This window comes from Vitis vinifera, chromosome 3, assembly GCF_030704535.1.
Source record: "Vitis vinifera cultivar Pinot Noir 40024 chromosome 3, ASM3070453v1".
In the NCBI taxonomy this organism is placed as follows: domain Eukaryota; kingdom Viridiplantae; phylum Streptophyta; class Magnoliopsida; order Vitales; family Vitaceae; genus Vitis; species Vitis vinifera.
The window spans coordinates 4,387,894-4,412,734 of NC_081807.1; the positions used below are offsets into that span (position 1 = coordinate 4,387,894).

Consider the following 24,841-nt stretch of genomic DNA (forward strand, 5'->3'; position numbering starts at 1 on the left):
CGCACAAATATTTATATAAAAAAGCTAAGTTTGTACAAGCTTCCAAATAAGACCATTCTGCTGGTGGAAAAAAAAAAAATAAAATAAAAAACACAAATCCCATTTGTGTTTTTCCCCACGCTGAGTCGACTTAAAACATGAGCTAGGCTCAACCCAAACAAGAAACTTTGAAGCAGAAGCAAGAAAAATTATCAAATCAAATAACAACACAAACATCAACAAACGACCTCTATTTGATCGATGAAGATGATCATAATCAACTGATGTATAATCTTAAATAAGTCAGGGTATAGGCAACCAAGTAGACTCTGCATGAAGCAGCAGTAGACAGATATTGAAGGTTATGAGTTGACAAATCATTCAGAATGAGCTACACATGCATAACAAGAGCAGATTTAATCATATTCTCCTGAGTCCAAACATTTGTAGACGACACTGCCTGGGCTTGTGAGGGGAGTTTGTGAATTGGGTTGTTACCTCTTATGCCTAATTAATCACAATATAGCTTAGAAGATAACATTTGGAGTAGACTTTTCCGTCTTCATGCATGCTTGCTTAATAACCGTAGAGCTCGGAAGGTAGCCTTGGGACAACGGTGACCTCCAATGGGGTTGCTCTGGGAAGAGTCACCCCTGAACCTTCAGTCCTATCCACTGGTAAATCCGCAACCACTCCCAATTGAAAACTATGAAGCAGTCTGGCTAGTGTCAGGTGCATGACCTCAAGCGCAAATGAGATTCCTGGGCATACCCTTCTTGTTGAGATATTAAGAATATTGAGATATTAGGAACGTTGAGATATTAGGATATTAATTGTTATTTCCTTATGCCATTCTTTCCTTGTATCATTCTTTCCCATTCTTAGAATGACGATACCCTCTATATATACTCTGTACATGAATGAATGAAAATATGAATGAAAAAACTATCATTTATCAATTTGAACATGGTATCAGAGCCATGAAACTGAAATCCTGGATATTTTGTCGTTATGGTAGTCCGACAGCGATCAACCATCCTAAGACAAGCCCTAATATTGATAAGTCAACCTTCAAATGCACTCACTGCAATAAGACTGATCCCACCAGTCTGGATATCCCAACAAAGCAACGACTCTTGGTATGATCAAGAAAAAAATGAGGAATCGAGGGTTTGAACCATGGACCTTTAAATCATGTTTAGGTTATCAACACTTTGTTATTAATGATAATAATCGTGATCAACGGAAGAAGGATTCCAAGAAAATCTTGACTGCAACTATTGCCGAAATAAAAATAGAGGCTAATGTTGCTGAGAAAGCCTCTGCATTGGTAGCCGCTACAGATCATGGTGGTAAGTTTTTAAATACTTTTACATCTGTTATTAATAGTGCATGGATAATTTATTCTGGTGCTACAGATCATATGACTTTTGATTTTAGACAGGTTTCAACCCTTAGACCTTCCTCACAAAAAATTGTTTCCACAGCTAATGGTAACACAACCCCAGTCATTGGGAAAGGATCCTTAACTCTTACTGATACTTTGAATTTGGATTCTGTTTTAGTTGTTCCATCTTTAGATTACAATCTTTTGTCAGTTTCTCAAATCACTGCAGCCTTATCTTGTATTGTCATTTTTTGGCCTGGATTTTGTGTGATTAAGGACATCCAAACAAGACAGACGATTGGTTGTGGTATTAAGCGGGAAAAACTCTATTACTTGGACTTGCAGTCAAAGGATTCAAATAAGTTGCAACAAGCCTTGATGGCAGATGAATCTGAGGGAGAGAAGAAAAAATCTGAAATTTGGTTGTGGCATCGACGTTTGGGACATGGTTCCTTTGGTTATTTAAAAAAATTGTTTCCTAGTTTGTTTGCAAAGAGTGATATTTCTGGTTTCCGTTGTGATATTTGTGAATTGGCTAAAAGCCATCGTGCTTCGTTTCTGTTAATTTTAAATAAAAGTCCGTTTCCTTTTATGGTTATACATTCTGATGTTTGGGGCCCATCCAAAGTCCCAACTTTGAGTGGCTCACGTTGGTTTGTTACTTTTATTGATAATTGTACCAGAATGACATGGTTATGCTTGATGAAGACCAAAGATGAAGTGAACTTGTTGTTTCAAAAATTTCATAAAGTGATTGAAACTCAGTACAATGCAAAGATTCGGGTTCTGCATAGTGATAATGGTGGAGAATATCAAAGTTCTGATCTTCAAAATTATTTAGAAGGACATGACATCATTCATCAAACTACTTGTTCCAATACACCCCAGCAAAATGGAGTCGCTGAACGAAAAAATTGGCACTTGTTAGAGGTTGTTCGTGCTTCCTTGATAGCAGCAAAAACACCGATATCTTATTGGGGAGAAGCAATCACATTTGCCGCATACTTGATCAATCGGGTACCTTCTAGCTCAATTAACTTTCAAACACCACTTCAAGCTCTTACTAATGTCGTAGTTGCCCCAACCGTCCCAAATCTACCTCCTCGTGTTTTTGGTTGCGTGGCATTTGTGCATCTACACAAGCACCAACGCACCAAGTTAACTTCTCATGCATTACAATGTGTGTTTGTTGGATATGCATTGCACAAAAAGGGATATCGATGTTACCATCCTCCAACTCGACAAATGTATATTACAATGGATGTGGTGTTTCATGAAGATTCGATGTATTTTTCATCTGAGTTTGAACTTCAGGGGGAGTACCATAAGGAAATTCAGACTCTCGATTATGATTATCATATATCTGAGGAAGATGAATCTGGACAATCTGAACTAGTGAACCAGGAAGTGGGTGAGTTGGATATGAGTGGTCAACAATTTGGGTTCGAAGATGTCTTCACTGAAATACCAAACCAATCGTCGTCTGTTGAGGGTGTTCTTAATTTGGAACCTGATCCATTCATGAAACGGTTACCACACCGTCATAATATAGGTATTCCTAAACCCACATATGAACCTGAATTGTCTACCAAAGTCAAATATCCCATGAGCAACTATGTGTCTAACCATCGTTTGTCTGAATCAAACAAGTCATTTGTAAATCAATTATCTACTATAGCTATTCCTAACAGTGTGCAGGAAGCCTTAGCTGATCCAAGGTGGAAAGTAGCCATGAATGAAGAGATGAAATCATTGCAGAAGAATGAAACATGGGAACTCGTAGAATGTCCACCAGGAAAGAAGCCAGTTGGGTGTCGTTGGATCTATACTGTGAAGTACAAGGTAGATGGTAGTATTGAACGATTTAAAGCAAGACTGGTAGCAAAAGGGTACACTCAAACTTATGGAATTGACTACACAGAGACATTTGCACCTGTAGCTAAGATCAACACAGTTCGAGTATTACTGTCTTTAGCTGCAAACCTAGATTGGCCATTACAACAGTTCTATGTGAAAAATGCCTTTCTGCATGGCGAGTTATCTGAAGAAGTATATATGGATCTTCCACCAGGATGCATGGTGTCAGAAAAGCAATGTCAGAAGGTGTGCAAATTGAAGAAGTCATTGTATGGGTTGAAGCAATCCCCGAGAGCATGGTTTGGAAGGTTCACAAAGTTAATGAGAGCTTTTGGCTATTGTCAAAGTAATTCAGATCACACTTTGTTCCTGAAAAAGCAACATGGTAAGATTACGACACTCATCGTATATGTGGATGACATGGTAGTTACAGGAAATGATCCTGAAGAAAGAAAAGCTCTGCAAAATTATCTATCTAGAGAATTCGAAATGAAAGATCTAGGTCCTCTAAAATACTTTCTTGGGATTGAAGTTTCTCGATCAAGTGAAGGAATTTTTCTGTCTCAAAGAAAGTATGCCTTAGATCTTTTACAGGAGACTGGAATGTCGGGATGTCAACCTGTTAATACACCAATAGAAGAAGATCTGAAATTGTGTGTTAAGCCTAATCAAGTATCAACCGATAAGGGAAGATATCAGAGACTTGTGGGGAGATTAATGTACTTAGCTCATACAAGACCAGATCTTGCTTATGCATTGAGTGTAGTGAGTCAATACATGCATAATCTTGGAGAGCAACATATGAATGCAGTCATGCGTATTTTGAGGTATTTGAAGAATGCTCCTGGGAAGGGAATTTTGTTCTCTAAAAATGTTGATCATCAAAGTATAGAAGTATATACTGATGCTGATTGGGCCGGTGCAGTGGATGATAGGTGATCTACATCTGGTTACTTTACCTTTGTAGGTGGTAATCTTGTAACATGGAAAAGTAAGAAGCAAAATGTCGTCGCTCGTTCAAGTGCAGAAGCGGAATTTAGAGGTATGGCTCTACGACTTTGTGAGGCATTATGACTAAGACTCCTCTTACAGGATTTAGGTTACCTATCTAGGCAACCAATCCGATTGTTTTGTGACAATAAAGCCGCGTGTGACATTGCTCATAATTTAGTACAACATGATCGTACAAAGCATGTCGAGGTGGATAGATTCTTCATTAAGGAAAAGTTGGATGATAAGATTGTGGAATTGCCTAAGATTCGATCAGAAGATCAATTGGCTGATATCCTTACCAAAGCTGTCTCAAGTCAAGTGTTCTCAAAATTTTTAGACAAGTTGGGCATGTGTGACATCTATGCACCAACTTGAGGGGGAGTGTTGAGATATTAGGAATATTGAGATATTAGGAATATTGAGATATTAGGAAAGTTGAGATATTAAGATATTAATTGTTATTTCCTTATGTCATTCTTTCCTTGTATCATTCTTTCCCATTCTTAGAATGGCGATACCCTCTATATATACTCTGTACATGAACGAATGAAAATATAAATGAAAAAACTATCATTTATCAATTTGAACACTTCTGCCTGACCCAAATGGCAGAAATTCAAAATTTCGACCCCTAACATCCAAATCCACATGCTTTGTTAGAAACCTCTCAGGTTGGAACTCCAAAGGATCCGACCAAATTCTGGGGTCCCTGTGCAACTTCCAGAGGTTAACCAAAAGGCGCGCCCAGCTTGGATGTGGAAGTCTGCCATGGTGCAATCCTCCATGGCCTCACGTGGCACTGAAAGCGGTGCAGCAGGGTACAGTCGTAAGGTTTCCTTGATGATGGCTTGCAAGTAGACTAGGTTCTTTATGTCTGACTCATCCACTTGGCGATGCTTTCCCACTTTGATGTCTAACTCATCTTGTGCTCTTTTTAGAGTGCTGGGATTGTTCATTAGCGGACAGAGGGCCCAGGTCAGTGTGATCACCGTTGAATCAGAGCCGCCTATTATTAGAGTCTGCATCAACATTACATCCATGTTGGTCTTTTGAGCTGGTGATATGGCTTCTTTGATCAGTGTGTGTTAAAAAATAGTATGTCTAGCTGTTAGTAGAACAATTTAAAAGTTTATAATAGTTTTCATTATTCCCAGAAAATTTGTCAAAGAAAGTTGAGAGTTAATAATCAGTCCTGAAATAGCAAGTATAACAGCTGGACAAAACAAATCATGATGGAGGTTTGCTGTTTCCATACAGAAGTGTGTGGAGGTTTATGGAATTTGACCAAGGAAAGTAGAAGAAAAATACCAAGCAAGTAGCCTTAATGACAGTGTCATGGTCATGATCAGAGAACTGACCATCATCAATAACAGACAGCATGACATGGATGAAGTCTTGCACAGCCTCGTTCATGCTTCCAGAGAACCTCTTCCGGCGATGCTCCTCCACCCAGCTTCCCTGCACCTGATCCACCTCCCTAGCTATTCTCTTCATTTTTGCCGTATATCCTCTCACAGTGTCCAACCAGCCAAGGGAGGGAATTGCATCAGAAACCATAAATATCCCCGACAGATATAACAAATCTTCAAGGGCCTTCCGGCACCGTCTTGACTCATAGTCATTTGTGTTGGAAATCAAGCCAGCATCCTCTGTTTACTTCCCTAATTAGTGTAATGTACAGCCTTTATTATAATTGATTTAGGAATAATTCTAGCAAGGTAGTTTATTCACTTTCCATGTAAGAGTAGTTTATTCACTTTCCATGTAAGAGTAGTTTATTTACTTTCCATGTAAGAGTAGTTTATTTAATTCCCATGTAAGAGTTTATTCACTTTCCATGTAAGGGAAATTCCATTCCGGAATTGTCTCATATCCGTAGGCTATTTATTTATGCTTTCATTCATTGTAAAGGAAGGAATCACAGAATGAATTGAGGTGTTCCTCCATATTTTGTCTTCAAATTCCTTCATATTTTTCTTCAAATTCTTCATGGTATCAGAGCAGGTTTAATCCTGTCTCATCGTCTTCATCTTTAGTCAGTTTTTACTCAATTCTATTCTTCTAATTTATGCCCAAATAAGGTTCAGCCTTTGGAATGGCTACCAACTCATCATCCTCTACTTCTGATATCATCATCTCATCGTCTTCATCCTCTCATCAGATGGAAACTGGCTCATCTTCCAACCAGGTCATTGGTTCCGGAACCTTGGCTCACAAAGGATTTGGATTCGGGGAAGACGATTGGCAATGCTGAGGAATGCTCTGGACTCTACATCCTTAAGGAGCGCCACGATCCACAAGAACAACCTCAAATGACAGTTGGTAGTAATTCTTTTTCGGTTTCATGTCAAAATAACGATAGTGCAATTAGGTTGTGGCACTATCGCTTAGGTCATCCAAATGTTATGTATCTCAAGCATTTATTTCCTTCATTATTTAATAAAAATCCACAATCCTTTGAGTGTGAAATCTGTCAATTATCAAAGCAAGTCCGGTCTCATTTTCCCATTCAACCCTATAAAGAGTCTAGTCCATTCTCAATGATTCATAGCGATATCTGGGGTCCGTCAAGAATAAAAAATGTAACTGGTACTAGGTGGTTTGTCTCATTCATAGATGATCACACTAGATTAACTTGGGTATTCCTCATGAAAGAAAAATCTGAAACGAGTCAAATTTTCAAAAATTTTAAAAATATGATTCAGACCCAATTCCAGTCAAAAATATAAATTCTAAAGTCTGATAATGCTAGGGATTATTTCAACTCCATTCTAGGATAATTTCTAGCACAAGAAGGGATAGTTCACTTAAGTTCATGTGTTGATACCCCACAACAAAACGGAATCGCTGAAAGGAAAAATAGGCATTTGTTAGAGGTGGCTAGATCACTAATGTTCTCCATGAATGTTCCAAAATTATTCTGGGGGCAAGCTATCTTTACGGCAGCCTACCTCATCAATAGGATGCCGTCTAGGGTACTAAAATTCCAAACACCTTGTCAAACTCTCCTAAAATCCTTTCCGACTACTCGTCTCATCTCCACCGTCCCACCCAAAATTTTCGGGTGCTTTGTCTTTGTTCATATCAATCAACAACATAGAAGTAAACTTGATCCTAGGTCACTCAAGTGCATCTTTCTTGGGTATTCTTCAAATCAAAAAGGGTATAAGTGTTACTCTCCGGTCACAAGAAAATTCTACAATTCAATGGATGTCACCTTTTTTGAAACCCAGCCTTACTATCCCAAAAACGATATTCAGGGGGAGAATTCAACTCAGGAATATCAATTTTGGGATCTTGAGTCATTCAGTGAGTCACCCATCACCACTGAAAATCACATTCCTCCAGAGTCATTTAATCAACCCGAGTCCATTGTTGACTTGTGGGATAAGGAGCACATCTAAGAGGAAACGGAGGAAAGAGCACTTTCTCAACAAACCCATGAGGCAGAACCGGGTCCTAATCCAAGCAAACTTCCAGCATCACAGAGATACAAGTTCCTCAGAATATTCATGAAGTTTTCAAGTATCCTAAGTGGAAGGCGGCAGTCGATGAGGAAGTTCGGGCGCTGGAAAAGAATGGTACGTGGGAAATTACTGACCTCCCAAGAGGTAAGAAACCAGTTGGGTGTAAGTGGATTTTCACAGTAAAGTACAAGGCAGATGGTAATGTGGACAGGTATAAGGCTCGGTTGGTCGCCAAAGGATTCACCCAATCCTATGGCATTGACTATCAAGAAACTTTTGCTCCAGTTGCCAAGCTCAATACTGTTCGTGTACTTTTATCCTTGGCAGCTAATCTCGATTGGTCGCTTCACCAACTTGATGTGAAGAATGCATTCCTCAATGGTGACTTAGAGGAAGAAGTTTACATGGACATTCCTGCTGGACTTGAGACGACATCAAATTTCAACAAGGTTTGCAGACTCCGAAAATCCTTGTATGGTCTCAAACAATCTCCCAGGGCCTGGTTTGAACGGTTCACTAAGGTAGTGAAAAGGTACGGATTCGTTCAATGTCAATCCGATCACACATTATTTGTGAAACACTTCCCAGAAGGGAAACTGGCAATTATCATTGTATATGTGGACGACATAATTTTGACAGGTGATCATGAAGAGAAAATTGACTTACTTAAAAAATTACTGACAAAGGAATTTGAGATCAAGGATCTTGGAAACCTCAAGTACTTTCTCGGAATGGAGATTGCTAGGTCAAAGAAAGGTATAGCAGTCTCACAACGCAAATACGCTCTGGACTTATTGAATGAAATAGGAATGCTAGGATGCAAGCCGGCAGAAACACCTATGGATACAACTGTCAAACTGGAAGAAAGTGATGGAAGTGCGCCAATTGATAAAGGAAGATATCAACGTCTTGTGGGGAAACTCATCTATCTTTCTCATACAAGGCCAGACATCGGCTTCTCCGTTAGTGTGGTAAGTCAATTCATGAATAATCCAATCGAAAAACACATGACTGCTGTGATCAGAATATTGAGATACCTCAAGATGACACCGGGAAAGGGCCTCTTCTTTCAAAGAACAACAAAGAAAGAGATTGAAATTTTTTCAGATGCAGATTGGGCAGGTTCAGTGACTGATCGGAGATCAACTTCAGGCTATTGTTCATTTGTCTGGGGGAACTTGGTTACATGGCGAAGCAAGAAACAGTCAGTGGTAGCCCGTAGCAGTGTTGAGGCAGAATTTCGTGCTATGGCACAAGGTATCTGCGAGGGAATCTGGTTGAACAGGCTGTTAGAAGAATTACGGGTTCCATTGAAGCATCCCATGGTATTATACTGCGACAATCAAGCTGCCATCAGTATCGCTAAGAATCCGGTTCATCATGATCGAACTAAGCACGTGGAGATAGATCGACACTTTATCAAGGAAAAGATTGAAGAAGGAGTTTTCAAAGTCAGCTACACTCCGACAAACTGTCAAACGGCTGACATTCTTACAAAAGCTCTTGCTCGAGTTAACTTCGAAGATCTGACAGAAAAACTTGGAATGATCAACATCTACAACGCGGCTTGAGGGGGAGTGTTGGAAATCAAGCCAGCATCCTCTGTTTACTTCCCTAATTAGTGTAATGTACAGCCTTTATTATAATTGATTTAGGAATAATTCTAGCAAGGTAGTTTATTCACTTTCCATGTAAGAGTAGTTTATTCACTTTCCATGTAAGAGTAGTTTATTTACTTTCCATGTAAGAGTAGTTTATTTAATTCCCATGTAAGAGTTTATTCACTTTCCATGTAAGGGAAATTCCATTCCGGAATTGTCTCATATCCGTAGGCTATTTATTTATGCTTTCATTCATTGTAAAGGAAGGAATCACAGAATGAATTGAGGTGTTCCTCCATATTTTGTCTTCAAATTCCTTCATATTTTTCTTCAAATTCTTCAATTTGTAACGGTGCCAAAATACCGTTTCCCAGCTACTTCGCTCACCATTACATTTGCTGCCAGGAACCAACACTTCTCCTTCATCTCGACCAAGACAGGCCTGTCCCCATTTTGTATCCATTGCCCGTAGAGCTCTTTGATGAAAAGCTTGACTTCTGAGTCCCGGACATGGTTGAGTAACTCAAGCTGGCGGTTTAAGAGGAGCTCAACCGAGGCCAGCTTCCTTACCTCACGCCAGTATGGCCCGTAAGGAGAGAAGCCAAACATGGCATGGTCATAGCCCATGAGCTTTCCTGCCAAGGATCTGGGTCGAGTGTCAAATGCTTTGTCCATGGTAGTGAAACATTCTTTTGCTGCGTCCCAGCTGCTAACCAAAAAAGTTTTGCGCAGGCCAATATGAAAGCAAAAGATTGGTCCATACTTATCTGCCATGGCTCCAAATGATTGATGTTGGGGCTTGCCTGCTCATAGAAGATGAAGGTGTCCGATTAAAGGTCATGCCCTGGATGGTTCTGGTGCCCTTTTGCCTTTGTTCTTGTTCCCTTCAGCTTTTATCAACCACAAACAGAAGGCCAAAAACGATGATCCCTCGAAGCTGAAGCCATGACTCAATAGAAAAGAAAATGTTTTAGGGGGAAGAATTACTTCCCACTACCATATATATATCTCTAATGTTCTGCCTATACCAGGAAAAGGATTCCAAGATCCTTAGAAAAGGAAAAGGAAAAAAAAATTACTTTTCTGTAAATTCAGCTCTGTTCTTTTCCTTTCTGTTCTTCAGCTAACTGATTTTGAATTTTGAAGAACCAACCCTGAAAAAGGATGATCACCTTCTTGGTAATGGGTCTGTTGTTTATTCATGGACGGCTGCATTTAAATTTAAATATGCTTGAATGAGTGAATGAGTGGGTTTGGTGCCTAAATAAAACCAAGGAATCTTCTGTTTTGTCTATAGTTCTAATGCGTTCCAGCACTAAGTAACAAAAGTGTTCATGTTTATATAAACAATAGCATGAGAGTAGGGCCTAGTAACTACGGTGTTTAAAACGTTAACGGCTGGGTAAGGATTCTTTAAAGTTTACTTCTTATTCTAGCTTAAAAAAATATTTTTGACCAAAAAAAAAATAAAACTAGATAAAATTTAGACAAGGGTTATAAAAAAAGTTAAAAAATCACTTATAATTCTTCTTACACGTTTATAGTGATTTTAAAAAGTATTTTTAATATTTTTAACATTTAAAATTTTTTATCTTTCAAGTATTAAAGATATTAAAAATACTTTCTACAAACACACTCTTAAAACAATAGTGAGAGTGGACTTGAAAGTATTTATATTCAAAGTTTCTTTAATAACAATGTTTTCTCATAAAATATTATTTTTCGAAAAATCATCTCAAGTGTTTTCTAAAAAATGATTTTTCAAAATTTGAATAGTATTTTCTAAATTCTGTTAAACATTCAATATTTAAAAAAAAAAAATCTTTTTAGGATAAAAATACTTATTAGAATCATTGTCAAGATAACTTTTAATAAATGATTCTCTGAAAAAAACTATTAGAGAAAATACTTTCACAAAAATCATGTTGATGCATTTTTAGAATTTTGAATAGTATTTCTTAAATTCGGTTAAACATTCAATGTTTTTTTTTAAACTCCTTTTTATAGTAAAAACACTTTCTAGGATCACTATCAAAATAACTCTTAATAAATGATTATATGAAAAAAACTATTAGAAAAAATACTTTCACAAAAATCATGTTTGGTAAAAACATTGACAAACACATTTTTAAAATTCGTTTGATAGTAATTTTAGAATGTATTTTTAATCTTTTTAATATTTAAAAATTTTTCTCAAAAGAAATATTTTTAAGTTCTAAAAAGATTATAAACGCTTTTTAAAACCTCTATCAAACAAGTTCTTAAATCATGTTACAAATGATGAGCTTTAAAGGCCACACTCATTCCATTCACTCACCTGTTATTCTTGAACACTTTAAATTCAACATTTTTATTTTTATTTTTTTAAAAAAAGCTTAAGTTATGTTTACAAATTGTTATTAAGAATAATTATTTTTATTTTTGAGAATAAAAAAAACATAAAAAACGTATTTAATTAATTTTTAGAAATGGTTGAAAATAAAGCATTGGAGATAGAAGGTCATTTTTTAAAAAAAATTTGAAAATTAAAAAAGAAAAAAACATGTTAAAAACTTTCTAAAATTTCAAACATATTTTTATTTTAGAAAATATGATAAAACAATTTTTGAAAATAGTTTAAAAATGTATATATATTTTTAAGAATTATTTTTAAAAACCTTCCCAAAATAGACCCAAGACTCCTAATTTTAACATGTTCCAGTTAAATTACAAACACAAGGTACCTAGAAAGTATCCTGATTAAGAAAGCTTGAGTAGATATGCAAGGACGGCAAGTGATGTAACATCCCAAGATGTGAGGCTCTTCATCGAGGTTCATTTAGGTGGATATGCATTCGGAGTGAGCTACATAAATATACATAAAATGAGCATAATTTATTCATCATCTTCATGGACTAATTAGGGGATTTTGTGGCACTCATTGTTTATTATTTTTTCTGCTACTTCTGTAGCAGGAGAGCTCAGAAGGTTGCTCCTTATGTCCTATGAAGACCAAACCTTTGGAGTAGACCCTTCCAGGGCTAACCAGGGGATTTTGTGGCACACATAAGGATACTACTTTAGTGGTAGAGCTCGGAGGGTAGCCTTGGGACTAGGGTGACCTCCAGTGGAGTTGCTTTAGGCATAGCGAGCCCAACACCTTCAGTCATATCCAGGGGTGAATCTGAAACTACTCCCAATTCAAAACCATGAAGCAATCTGGCTAGTGTCAGCTGCAGGATCTCCAGAGCAAGTGAGATTCCTGGGCACATCCTTCTGCCTGACCCAAATGGTAGAAGTTCAAAATGTTGACCCCCAACGTCCAAACCCACATGCTTTGTCAGGAACCTCTCAGGTTGGAACTCCAAAGGATCCGACCAAATTGTGGGATCGCGGTGTAACTTCCAGAGGTTAACCAGAAGGCGAGTCCCAGCTTGGATGTGGAAGCCTGCAATAGTGCAGTCCTCCATGGCCTCATGTGGCAGTGCAAGCGGCCCAGCAGGGTATAGTCGTAAGGTCTCCTTGATAATGGCTTGCAAGTAGACTAGCTTCTTTATATCTGATTCGTACACTTGCTGATTCCTTCCCACATGAAAGTCCAACTCTTCTTGTGCCTTTTTTAGTGCACGAGGGTTGTTCATTAGCAGAGAGAGGGCCCAGGTGAGTGTGACCGCTATTGTATCATTGCCCGCCAACATGACAGTCTGCATCAACATATTACGCCCATGTTGAACTTGTGATTAAAGAAAAAAGTCCATACATCATTTGTGAAATAGTATGTCTAGCGGCAGAAGAATTATGACTGGGGAATCCGGGTAAAAAAAAAATTATCCCAGTTCCTGTTATTCCAGCCTAATTTATGAATTCTGTCTGCTGTTTCCTTAGGTTATGTTTGGTTCCGGAAAATACTAAAGAAAGAAAAAAAATGCAAAGGAAAATGATTTTTTCATGTTTGGTTGTCCTATAAAAAATATAAAAGAAAATCAAATATAATTAAAACTAATTAAAAACTTATGTATTTTAAAATTATTTAATCTTTATATTGATGAGTTAAAATAAATAAAATGAGTTTGAAGTAAAAAATAAAAATAACTTATCAATTTTTAATCCATTTTTTATTTTCTTTCACTTTTTCTTTCCTTCTATTTTTCTTTTGTATTTTCTTTCCCTTGTATTTTCCCTCAAATTTTCTGAGAACCAAACATAACCTTACGGAATGGTCTCGGCAATTTTTGTCAAAGAAAGAAACAGAGTTACTTCAATAGTCCTGAAATACTGTATAGCAGAAGGAAAAAATAGATCATGACGGAGTAATACGAGTATTATCAAGGTCTTGATGAAGTTGCAGATGCTCATGAGGATGGTGGTGTTATGAAGTAGTAGAAACATACCAAGCAAGTGGCTTTGATGACAGTATCATGGTCATGGTCATGACCAGATAACTGAGCATCATCTATAACAGACAGCATGGCATGAATGAAGTCTTGCTCAGCGTCATTGATGCTTCCGGAAAGCCTCTTCTGACGATGCTCCTCCACCCATCTTCCAATAACCCGATCCAACTGCCTAGCTGTTCCCTTCATTTTCGCTGTATATCCCCTCACTGTGTCTAACCATCCAAGGAAGGGTAGTGCATCAGAAACCATAAATTGCCCCATTAGATTCATGAAATCACCTAGGGATTGGCACCATCTTGACTCGCCATTTTCACACCGTTTCCCAGCAACTGTTCTCATCGTCAAATTTGCTACCAGGTGCTCAAACTTTTTCTTCATGTCCACCAAAACAGGACTGCCTCCATTTTCTACCCATTGCCCATAGAGCTCTTGGATGAAAAACTTGACTTCTGAGTCCCGGACATGCTTGAGCATCTCGTGCTGGCGGTTGGAGAGGAGATTAACCATGGCTAGCCTCCGCACATCACGCCAGTATGGACCGTGACGTTCAAACGCAAACATGGCATGGTCATAGCCCATGAGCTTTACTGCTAAGGATCTTGGTCGAGTGGCGAGTGCCTTGTCCTTGGTAGTGTAACATTCTTTTGCTACTTCCGAGCTACTAACCACCAGAGCTGTTCGAAGGCCAACACGAATGGAGAAGATTGGTCCATACTCATCAGCCATGGCTCCGAATGTCCTATGTAGTGGCTTATCTGCTCCTAGAAGATGAAGGTGACCCATTACAGGCCATGCCCCGGAGGGCTCTGGTGGGCTTCTGCCTTTGTTCTTGTTACCTTTGGCATTAACCAACCACAGACAGATAATTGCAAAAAGAATGCCGAAAACTGTGACATCTTGAAGCTGAAGAGAGAATCCCATTAGAAGATGGAGATACAAAAATCTAGTTCTTCTCCGTTTCCTTTGCTTGTCAATGAAGGATTACCATCCTCCTCCTTTCCTTTTTTAAGGTCATTTCCCTTTTGACTTTTCATTTTGTCGTTGACGTTGCTGACAAGCGTAGTCACGGGCTGACAGCTTTTTCCGCAAGTGCCATGGCCCAGGGGTTGGTAGATTCGCATTTTGCCCACGTTTCCTTTTGGAGGCCACGTTTCCCATGTTGCCCGATCTCAAGGAAGATTCGCACCGAGGCACCTTTTTTGCCCGATCTCGAGGTAGATTCGCACTGAGCTACCTTATCTGGGAAGTGCTGATCGAGGATAAGGATGAAAGTATCCATGCTCACATATATATTGATAATTCATTTTAGGAAAATTCTAAGTTACCTCTTCGTACTTACGAAAAAAAAGTTTTTTAAGTCATTGAATGTCAAAGATTATATCTTGATCATCCACTTTAAATTTGAAATAAAAATTTCACTTAACTAATTAAGGGAAGAATCGGTTATGACATTCTTTCTTCCTCCATTCTTAACAATTTTGGATTTAAATAAAATAAATATTAGATAAAAATAGAATTAGAAAAAAATAAAAATAAAAATGATATAAAATTTGAAAACATATTTATTAACAAAAAAAAATCATCATATATCATAATCACATTATTTTATTTTTAACAAATTATTAAACATTTAAATTCAACATAAAAATTAACATGATAATATTTTAATATGAAATGAGTATTTTCATAAAAATTCAACATTTTGATAATCATATGTAAAACTTATGTAATTAGATTGTCCTAATTTTTTTCCGTACTCTCCAAATTTTACATTTTTTGAATTTAAGGTTTTTAAAGTTAAATTACAATAAAATAAATTACTAATACTCTTTTAAGTTACTAATGATAGTATTTTCGAAAATAAATTTGTAATTTAAAAAAATTTTAAACTAAAAATCAATATGAAAAATGTGATAAAGGTACCAATCATGTATTTATCACATTTTTCATACTGTTCTCATATTTTTCGTACCCTAAATTATTTATATTTTTAAAATTTAAAATTTACTTTTTAACTTGAAATAACAATAACATAGTTTAATAATATTATTTTGAGTTATTATTGATAGAATTGTTAAAAAAAAAAAAAGAATTAAAAAAATTTAAAATTGGAAATAATGTAAATTATCCTAAAAAATTAGAAAATTAAAACACTAAAAAATTAGAGAGGATATGAAAAATGTGAGAAAATGTATGAAGATTATGAGAAATCCTCACATTCTTCATACCTTACCTCACATTCTCCATATCCTGAAATTTAACAATTTTTTGATTTTTTTTTTCCACTTAAAAATACAAATAATATTGTTTATTGATACTAATCAAGCTTAGAAATGGTGAATATTATTTTTAAGAAAATAAAAAAATTAAAACACTAAGTAATTATAGAATGTACGAATAATGTGAGGAATGGTACAAAAAATGTAAGGAATCCTTACATTCTTAGCACCCTTCGTCACATTCTCTTTACCCTCGAAAATTTTACAAATTTTCAAACTTTTTAAAATTTTTTCCACATGGAAATACAATAATATTATTTATTGATACTAATTAAGCTTAAAAATGATGGAAATTACTCTTAAAAGAAATTAAAAAAATTAATCTTAAAGAAATGATGGAAGTTCGTACCTCATCTCACAAAGTTCGTACCATCTCTCATAAAGTTCGTACACTCTCTTAAAAAGTTCGTACCCTCTCTTACAAAGTTCATACCCTCTCTTACAAAGTTTGTACCATCTCTTACAAAGTTCGTACCATGTCTTAGAAAGTTCGTATCATCTCTTAGAAAGTTCGTACCCTGTCTTAGAAAGTTCGTATCCTGTCTTAGAAAGTTCGTACCATATCTTAGAAAATTCGTATCATCTCTTAGAAAGTTCGTACCCTTTTTTAGAAAGTTCGTACCCTCTCTTAGAAAGTTCGTACCATCTCTTAGAAAGTTCGTACATCTCTTACAAAGTTCGTACCATTTCTTAGAAAATTTGTACCATCTCTTAGAAAGTTCGTACTATCTCTTAGAAAGTTCGTATCATCTCTTACAATGTTCGTACATTCTCTTAGAAAGTTCGTACCATCTCTTACAAAATATTGATGACAATTTCATAACAAATGACTAAATGCTCTCAATTTGATTAATAATAACTGAGAAAAAAAATTAAAAAATCTAGATGTTATAAATCATTACATATTTAAATGTCATTTAACATGACATTTCTACCTACAATAGTTATATGTAAATGGGAAAAAAAAAAATCAAATGTTACCTTTTAACACTTGTAATCACTTGACATCCTTCAAGACATATAAAACTTCATATTCAAATTTAATCTATGAACAAAAAAAATATATATATATATATATATATATATAAAAATATTAATAACAATTTGATAACAAAATTTTATAATAAACTTATAAAAAATTCTAAAATCGTTATTTAACATCACATTTCTTCCTACAATAATTATATTTGGATAAAAAAATATCAAATATTACCTTTGACACTTGTAATCACTTAAAATCCTTCATCTTCTTCATATAATACAAAATTTAGATTTTCTCTCTCAAAAAGTTTTAAACTTGATCTTGAAATTTGATTCATCAAAATACATCTTACATATTTTGTAATTTGGTAGTTGAAATTATTTCATTTTCATATTAAATTAATATCCCTTTTTTTATATATGAATAATGAGAGTATAAGAGTAGTTGGTAGGATTTTCTTTTTTTAGATAGAGTTAGGTAATGCATTAAATAACAAATTATATTTGATATTTAATAATAAATTATAAAAAAGTTGTAATATTTGGATATATATGAAATGCATGTGATTATTTTTCACCAACAAGTCATCTTTACCAGTTTGATAAGTTTTTATAAATTTTTTAATGATATATACTTAACACATGTCATCTTTTTATTGGGGTCAAATGTGGGTAGGTACCCCCAAAATGAAAAGTGGGTACCATGGAACAACCCTTCATTTTATGATATATCTCCATATTTTAATATAAAATATTGATAAATCTAAAATTGATTAAAACTTATAAATATATAGAAAAAAATTTAAAAATAAAATTAAAAGTATAATAGATATTTTGTTAAAAAATAAAAATACATATGTGATATAATTTATCATATTTGATAATAATATTATATGCAAGAATAAACAAATATGTATTTTATAAGGGGAGAATTGTGTTTTGGGCCCAGTTGGGCCTAAAAATTAACATTTGGTCCATATAACTTCCATAATTGATGAAAAGGATATGAGATGTTAAAAGACCAATATATCCTTCAAATTTTTATATATTACCTTTTAAGGACATAAAATAGTGATGGACTAAAATACCCCATGACCTTTCACATAAACTTTTTTTTTTTTTTTTTTGTCTTTATTGCACCATTATTCATGCAACCATAATAATTATATTTTAACAATTTGGATTTTTCATTATTTTAATTTTTTTTTTATAAATAATTGAAAATCAACATTATTTTCTATTTTAAATTATAAATAAAGAAAAATTATGTTCGAAAGCTATTTTAAAAAATACTTTCTAAAAAATAGTAATATGATTTATATTTTTTATATTTTCTTTTTGAAAAAACATTTATTTAAAAAATGAAAACTATTTTAAAAAATAAAAATTGAAAACCTTAGTACTATTTTTTATATGAAAATAATAAAAAGAACTAAATTTCATTCATTGATTATCCATTTTTATTTTTTTTTCATTAGTTATTTTAATAATAAAAAAAAATATAGTATGTTTACGATTAAACAAAGAAATTGATCAATTATGTGTTTTTTGTGGGACTATCTTTTACATGAAAAATAATTTAATAACTAAATTATATATATTTATTACTCTTTTTAATTTTATTTTCTTTATTTATTTTTTATCAAAAATTTTAATATATCCATAATTAACAAAGTAATAAATCAATTGTGCACATTTTAATCTATTAAAATAAATTAATTTCTAATTTAATAAATAAAATGAAATAAGTAAATAAATTTGGGGTTATTTCTATTTTTTAATATATCTTATATCAATATTTTTTATGATTAAATAAATTTTTTATTTTTTATTTCTTTAATTCCAAAAATAAAATGAAATAAATAAATAAATTTAGAATTTTCCAACTGATCTTATATTCATATTTCTTATGGTTAAATAAATTTTTTATTCTTTTTTCTTTATTTCCAAAAATAAAAGGAAATAAATAAATAAATTTGGCTTAAATAATAGTTTTTAAGTAATTTCTTTGTCTTATTTTTAATTACATTTTGCATTGAAAATAAAATAAAATAACGTTTTTTTAGTCACTGTACAAGGTATTTACACTAAGTGTACATGACAAATATACTAATTGTACAAGGGTGTACAAAACTATTATTTGTGAAAGATTTTAAGTGATTCTAAAAAACTTGTTTGTTTATTTCCCTTAACCAATGATAAATGACATTTCTTACACACATTGGTTAAACATACATTCATCTCATGTATTTTATCTAATTTGTATATGGTCATTTTAATAGGTACCTCACTTATGATGATTGTAAAACAAAATTATACAACAATTTTTTTTCTTTTTTAAAACCAAACCGATGCAAACATGGTTAACCGACCTATTGTTAGATATTCATAAAATGATGTATGAAATTTGAGTTATTGTACAAGGGTATTACACTAACTGTACAAGGGTATTATACTAACTGTACAAGACAAATTTACTAATTGTACAAGGGTGTACAAGACTACTTTTTGTTAAAGATTTAAAGTGATTTCGAAAAACTTTCCCATTTTTTTCCACTCAAATATTTTTTCCCCACTCAAATTCTCTCACTCAAGAATTGTTTCGAATTTTATTTTTAAATTTCATCATCAAATTTTTGTAATTGCATATTTTGTTTTTGTAGTTTTAACAATGTTCTTTCTTTTCACTATTTTTTTTTTTTTTTGTGAAATTTTATCCACATGAATCTATATTTAAAATTATAATCATATTTATCAAATTTTTTACTAAGATTATCTTTAATTTTTTTTAATATATTTATACTCATTTATTTAAAAAATGAAAAACTAATTTTTTTTATAAACATGTTCTATTACCTTTCAAGTAAAAAACTAGATAAGTTTCAAAGTCAATAAATAAAAAAATTAAATACCACTTTCAATAATTTTTAGATAAAATTTTATATAATATATTTTATTTGAAACTTAATTTTTAAAGTTTAACTAAAAAATTGTATTGACAATTTCCTTGTTGGGGGTCAAAATACTTTGCATTAGTCTATCTAGATAAGAAAAATTATTAATATAATATTAGAATTTCATATCTTAGTTATTTTTTTTCAACAAATTTATCTTTTTAAAAATTTTAAAATAAAAACATTAAAAATTAAAAAGCTAAAAAGATATATATATATAATAAAGTGAAGTGATAGTTAATTTTAAAATTTTTTAAAATATGGTTAATGTAGAAAATATAAAAAATAAGAGAAAAATATAGATGAAAGGGTAATATAAATTTAAAATAAAAAATGAAAATTAAAGTAAAAGATAAATACATAAAGATAAAAAATATTTGGATGAAAAATCCCAAAATTTTTATCATTGCTTTTAATAAGAGCAAAAAGATTCAATATCTTTAAAAATGAAAAATAAAAAAATATTATTGTTTTTTATTTGACATAAAATAGAAATATATATTGGAATAAAAAGGAAAAAAAAAGTTAGAAATGAGTAATATTTAATAGGGAATAGAAAAGGAAAACAAAAAACAAAAAAAATTAAAATTCACACTCACTTGTAGGCATATAAGGGATAAGGGTATTTTAGGAATTAATGAAAGACAATATCCTTCATCTTAATTTTCATACTTTGTTTGGGTCTTGGGTTTAAATATGGGTGGTTGGAGGACCAAATGTTAATTTTTGGGCCTAGCTGGGCCCAAAACACAATTCTCCCTTTTATAAGTGTACATTTATTATTAAATATTATTGGAGGTAATATTATGATATTTGATTATTAAAAAATATATTTAATATTAAAATCAAATTTATAATCCATTTTATTCAATTGTATTAAATAATATAAATTAAATAATATAAAATAAATAATGATATATATATATGATTTTTAATATTTAATTAATATATTAATGGAAGAAAATTATCAAGATAAATCTTATATTTTTGGTAATTAATTAATTTTTTTTCATTTAATTATGAAATAATTATAATTAATTTATTCTTTAAAACATTCTTTAAATATTATGTTTATATAATAAGTTTTAGTATATATATATTTAGTACTAAACATATAACAATGGGCAAACTTGTCTCCGTGGTTGGTGAACATTTGGCTAGGGTTGGATTCCCTTCAGCACCAGTAGAAATTTTGAATTTTTTTGAAGTTTGACCTGTCAAAATATTGGTGAAAAATCAATAAATTATCGATAAATTGTGAAAAATATTGACTAGTCAAAATATTGGTGAAAAATCAATAAATTACCGATAAATTGTGAAAAATCGGTGAAATTTTCAATAAATTGTCGAAATATCGAGGTGCCAATATTTCTTTCCTATATTTCGTGTCGAGATCCACCTATACACGATATTTTAACGATATATTGTCAAAATATCACGTATTTTAATACTGGTTGAGGTCAGGTTTTGAGGTAGGGCAGTCTCTTGATGATCCAATTTTTAGCCGCTCAAGAGAAAATGAGTTAGTGGAAAGTTCAGTTCAGGTGCTTTCAGCCCAAGTTGTGCCTCCTCTTTACCTACCACACAATACATAGACTTACAAGCTCATCTCCAATATGATTTGATCAATGTTACTTAGTGTTTCAAGTTCTCTTTACTTATTTATCTCTGAAAGTCTAATATAAGTATGCCAGACCTACGAGGAATCCTTAGGAAGCCGGTCTACTCTCTTGGTCACTTATATTTTTCTTGATAGGTATCTTCATGTTGTTATTTCTGGTGCTAACACAGGTTCAGTGGACTAAAAGTACCAGTTCCAGGCATAAAAAGGAACCATATGTAAGCAAAGAGCCCCAACATGCACGCGCAATCGCCTGATGAAGGAAGATATTAATTAGAGCATTCTCTCATGCACACCTCATCTGCATGGAGGACGATGACTAGTAATCTCGTGCACAGCCACACGACAAACCAGCAATGTAAACTTGATTCAGTATCACTTCTCATAGCTTCTCGCTAAATAAAAGGTGGGAGAGTTTGTCACAACATCAACAAATTTAGCTCCTCTTTTTCTTCTCTATGTTTTTGTTTAGCTAATTGATTTTCTGAGGTCTGCAAACCAAGAACTGTTCTACCTTCCTGATTAGCTCTAGAGTTGATGGGGGAGAAAATGTCAATTTCTATGAAGATTAAAGTGTAATCAAACAACAAACAAGAAGAAAATGAAGAAGATGCACTTTACGAGTATCAGATATGACTGCAATGTAAAAATACATAATTCCAATTTGAAGAAGAAAAAAACTTTCAGATCATCAAAGCTTACTGTTTAAATTTCAAAAAAAAAAAAAAAAGAAAAAAAAAAAAGAACTGTCAGCCATTGGTTGAGTGGCGAATACCTTGTCATTGGTAGTGTAGCATTCCTTTGCTACTTCCCATCTACTAGCCACCAGAGCTTTACGAAAGCCAAGATGAATGCAAAAGATTGGTCCATACTTGTCAGCCATGTCTCCAAGTTTCCGATGTAGCAGCTTGTCTGCTCCTAGAAGATGGAGATGACCGATAAGAGGCCATTGTCAGGACGGCTCTGGTGGCCTTTTGCCTTCCTTGATCTTGTTCCTTTTGGCATTAAGTGCTGTTTCCAACAACAGACAGATTGTAGCAAGAAGCCCAAAAACTGTGATCTCTTGAGGCTGAAGGGAGAATCCCATGACTAGTTAGTACCAGAGAGAATGGATCAGGGGAAAGAATCACTTCTCCAAAATGGCTCAAAACTACATACACTAGAACACTCACAAGTAGGAATTCATGTTCCACACATGTGCCATCCTAATATGAAAACCATAGACGGCTCTCAATGCATGATAGAAAATATGAAGCACCTTTGAAGTCTAATATAAGATAGTTCTGAGTATGAAAAAAACCATCTCTTTGGCCAGTTGTTATTATGCCTATTTGTACATTTTAAATCATGTGGAGTGTGGCTAGCCCCATAGTTATATAAAAAAGCTATGCTTGTACAAGCTTCCAAATAAGACCATTCTGCTGGTGGAAAAAAAAAAAAACACAAATCCCATTTGTGTTTTTCCCTTACGCTGAGTTGACTTAAAAATATGAGCTAGGCTCAACACAAACAAGAAACTTTGAAGCAGAAGCAAGAAAAATTATCAAATCAAATAACAACACAAGCATCAACATATGAACTCTATTTGATCGATGAAGATGATCATAATCAACTGATGTATGATCTTAAATAAGTCGGATGCACGACCTCAAGCGCAAATGAGATTCCTGGGCATACCCTTCTGCCTGACCCAAATGGCAGAAATTCAAAATTTTGACCCCTAACATCCAAATCCACATGCTTCGTTAGGAACCTCTCAGGTTGGAACTCCAAAGGATCCGACCAAATTCTGGGGTTCTTGTACAACTTCCAGAGGTTAACCAAAAGGCGCGTCCCAGCTTGGATGTGGAAGCCTGCCATGGTGCAATCCTCCATGGCCTCACGTGGCACTGAAAGCGGTGCAGCAGGGTACAGTCGTAAGGTTTCCTTGATGATGGCTTGCAAGTAGACTAGGTTCTTTATGTCTGACTCATCCACTTGGCGATGCTTTCCCACTTTGATGTCTAACTCATCTTGTGCTCTTTTTAGAGTGCTGGGATTGTTCATTAGCGGACAGAGGGCCCAGGTCAGTGTGATCACCGTTGAATCAGAGCCGCCTATTATTAGAGTCTGCATCAACATTACATCCATGTTGGTCTTTTGAGCTGGTGATATGGCTTCTTTGATCAGTGTGTGTTAAAAAACAGTATGTCTGGCTGTTAGTAGAACAATTTAAAAGTTTATCATAGTTTTCATTATTCCCAGAAATTTTGTCAAAGAAAGTTGAGAGTTAATCATCAGTCCTGAAATAGCAAGTGTAACAGCTGGACAAAACCAATCATGATGGAGGTTTGCTGTTAAGTGTGTGGAGGTTTATGGAATTTGACCAAGGAAAGAAGAAGAAACATACCAAGCAAGTAGCGTTAATGACAGTGTCATGGTCATGATCAGAGAACTGACCATCCTCAATAACAGACAGCATGACATGGTTGAAGTCTTGCTCAGCCTCGTTCATGCTTCCAGAGAACCTCTTCCGGCGATGCTCCTCCACCCAGCTTCCCTGCACCTGATCCACCTCCCTAGCTGTTCTCTTCATTTTTGCCGTATATCCTCTCACAGTGTCCAACCAGCCAAGGAAGGGGATTGCATCAGAAACCATAAATACCCCCGAGAGATATAACAAATCGCCAAGGGCCTTCCGGCACCGTCTTGACTCATAGTCATTTGTAACGGTGCCAAAATTTCCCAGCTACTGCGCTCACCATTACATTTGCTGCCAGGTGCCAACACTTCTCCTTCATCTCGACCAAGAGAGGCCTGTCCCCATTTTGTATCCATTGCCCGTAGAGCTCTATGATGAAAAGCTTAACTTCTGAGTCCCGGACATGGTTGAGTAACTCAAGCTGGCGGTTTGAGAGGAGCTCAACTGAGGCCAGCTTCCTTACATCACGCCAGTATGGCCCGTAAGGAGAGAAGCCAAACATGGCATGGTCATAGCCCATGAGCTTTCCTGCCAAGGATCTGGTCGAATGGAAAATGCTTTGTCCATGGTAGTTAAACATTCTGTTGCTACTTCACAGCTGCTAACCACCAAAGTTTTGCGCAGGCCAATATGAAAGCAAAAGGTTGGTCCATACTTATCTGCCATGGCTCCAAATGATTGATGTTGGGGCTTGCCTGTTCGTAGAAGATGAAGGTGTCCGATTAAAGGCCATGCCCGTGATGGTTCTGGTGCCCTTTTGCCTCTGTTTCTGTTCCCTTTCCCTTAATCAACCACAAACAGATGATAGCAAACAGAAGGTTAAAAACTATGATCCCTTGAAGCTGAAGATAGAATCCCATGACTCAATAGAAAAGAAAATGTTTT

General features: G+C 34.3%; 2 protein-coding genes and 1 pseudogene across 2 annotated transcripts; all 3 read right to left on the bottom strand.

The window, feature by feature from the left end:
• Window positions 1-356: 356 nt before the first annotated feature.
• Window positions 357-10,487, bottom strand: LOC100245209 (cytochrome P450 CYP82D47-like; annotated as a pseudogene).
• Window positions 10,488-12,059: 1,572 nt separating this feature from the next.
• On the bottom strand, window positions 12,060-14,628 carry LOC100267513 (cytochrome P450 CYP82D47). Its single transcript, XM_010649525.3, has 2 exons — window positions 13,655-14,628; window positions 12,060-12,967 (listed from the first exon to the last, which is right to left on the bottom strand). Exons 1-2 carry the CDS (start codon window positions 14,579-14,581, stop codon window positions 12,344-12,346), a joined length of 1,551 nt encoding a protein of 516 aa, XP_010647827.1. The 5' UTR covers window positions 14,582-14,628; the 3' UTR covers window positions 12,060-12,343.
• Window positions 14,629-22,447: 7,819 nt separating this feature from the next.
• LOC100262353 (protopine 6-monooxygenase-like) lies at window positions 22,448-24,133 on the bottom strand. The gene is made up of 3 exons (XM_019218839.1): window positions 23,885-24,133; window positions 23,143-23,604; window positions 22,448-22,564 (listed from the first exon to the last, which is right to left on the bottom strand). Exons 1-3 carry the CDS (start codon window positions 24,131-24,133, stop codon window positions 22,448-22,450), a joined length of 828 nt encoding a protein of 275 aa, XP_019074384.1.
• Window positions 24,134-24,841: the final 708 nt, after the last annotated feature.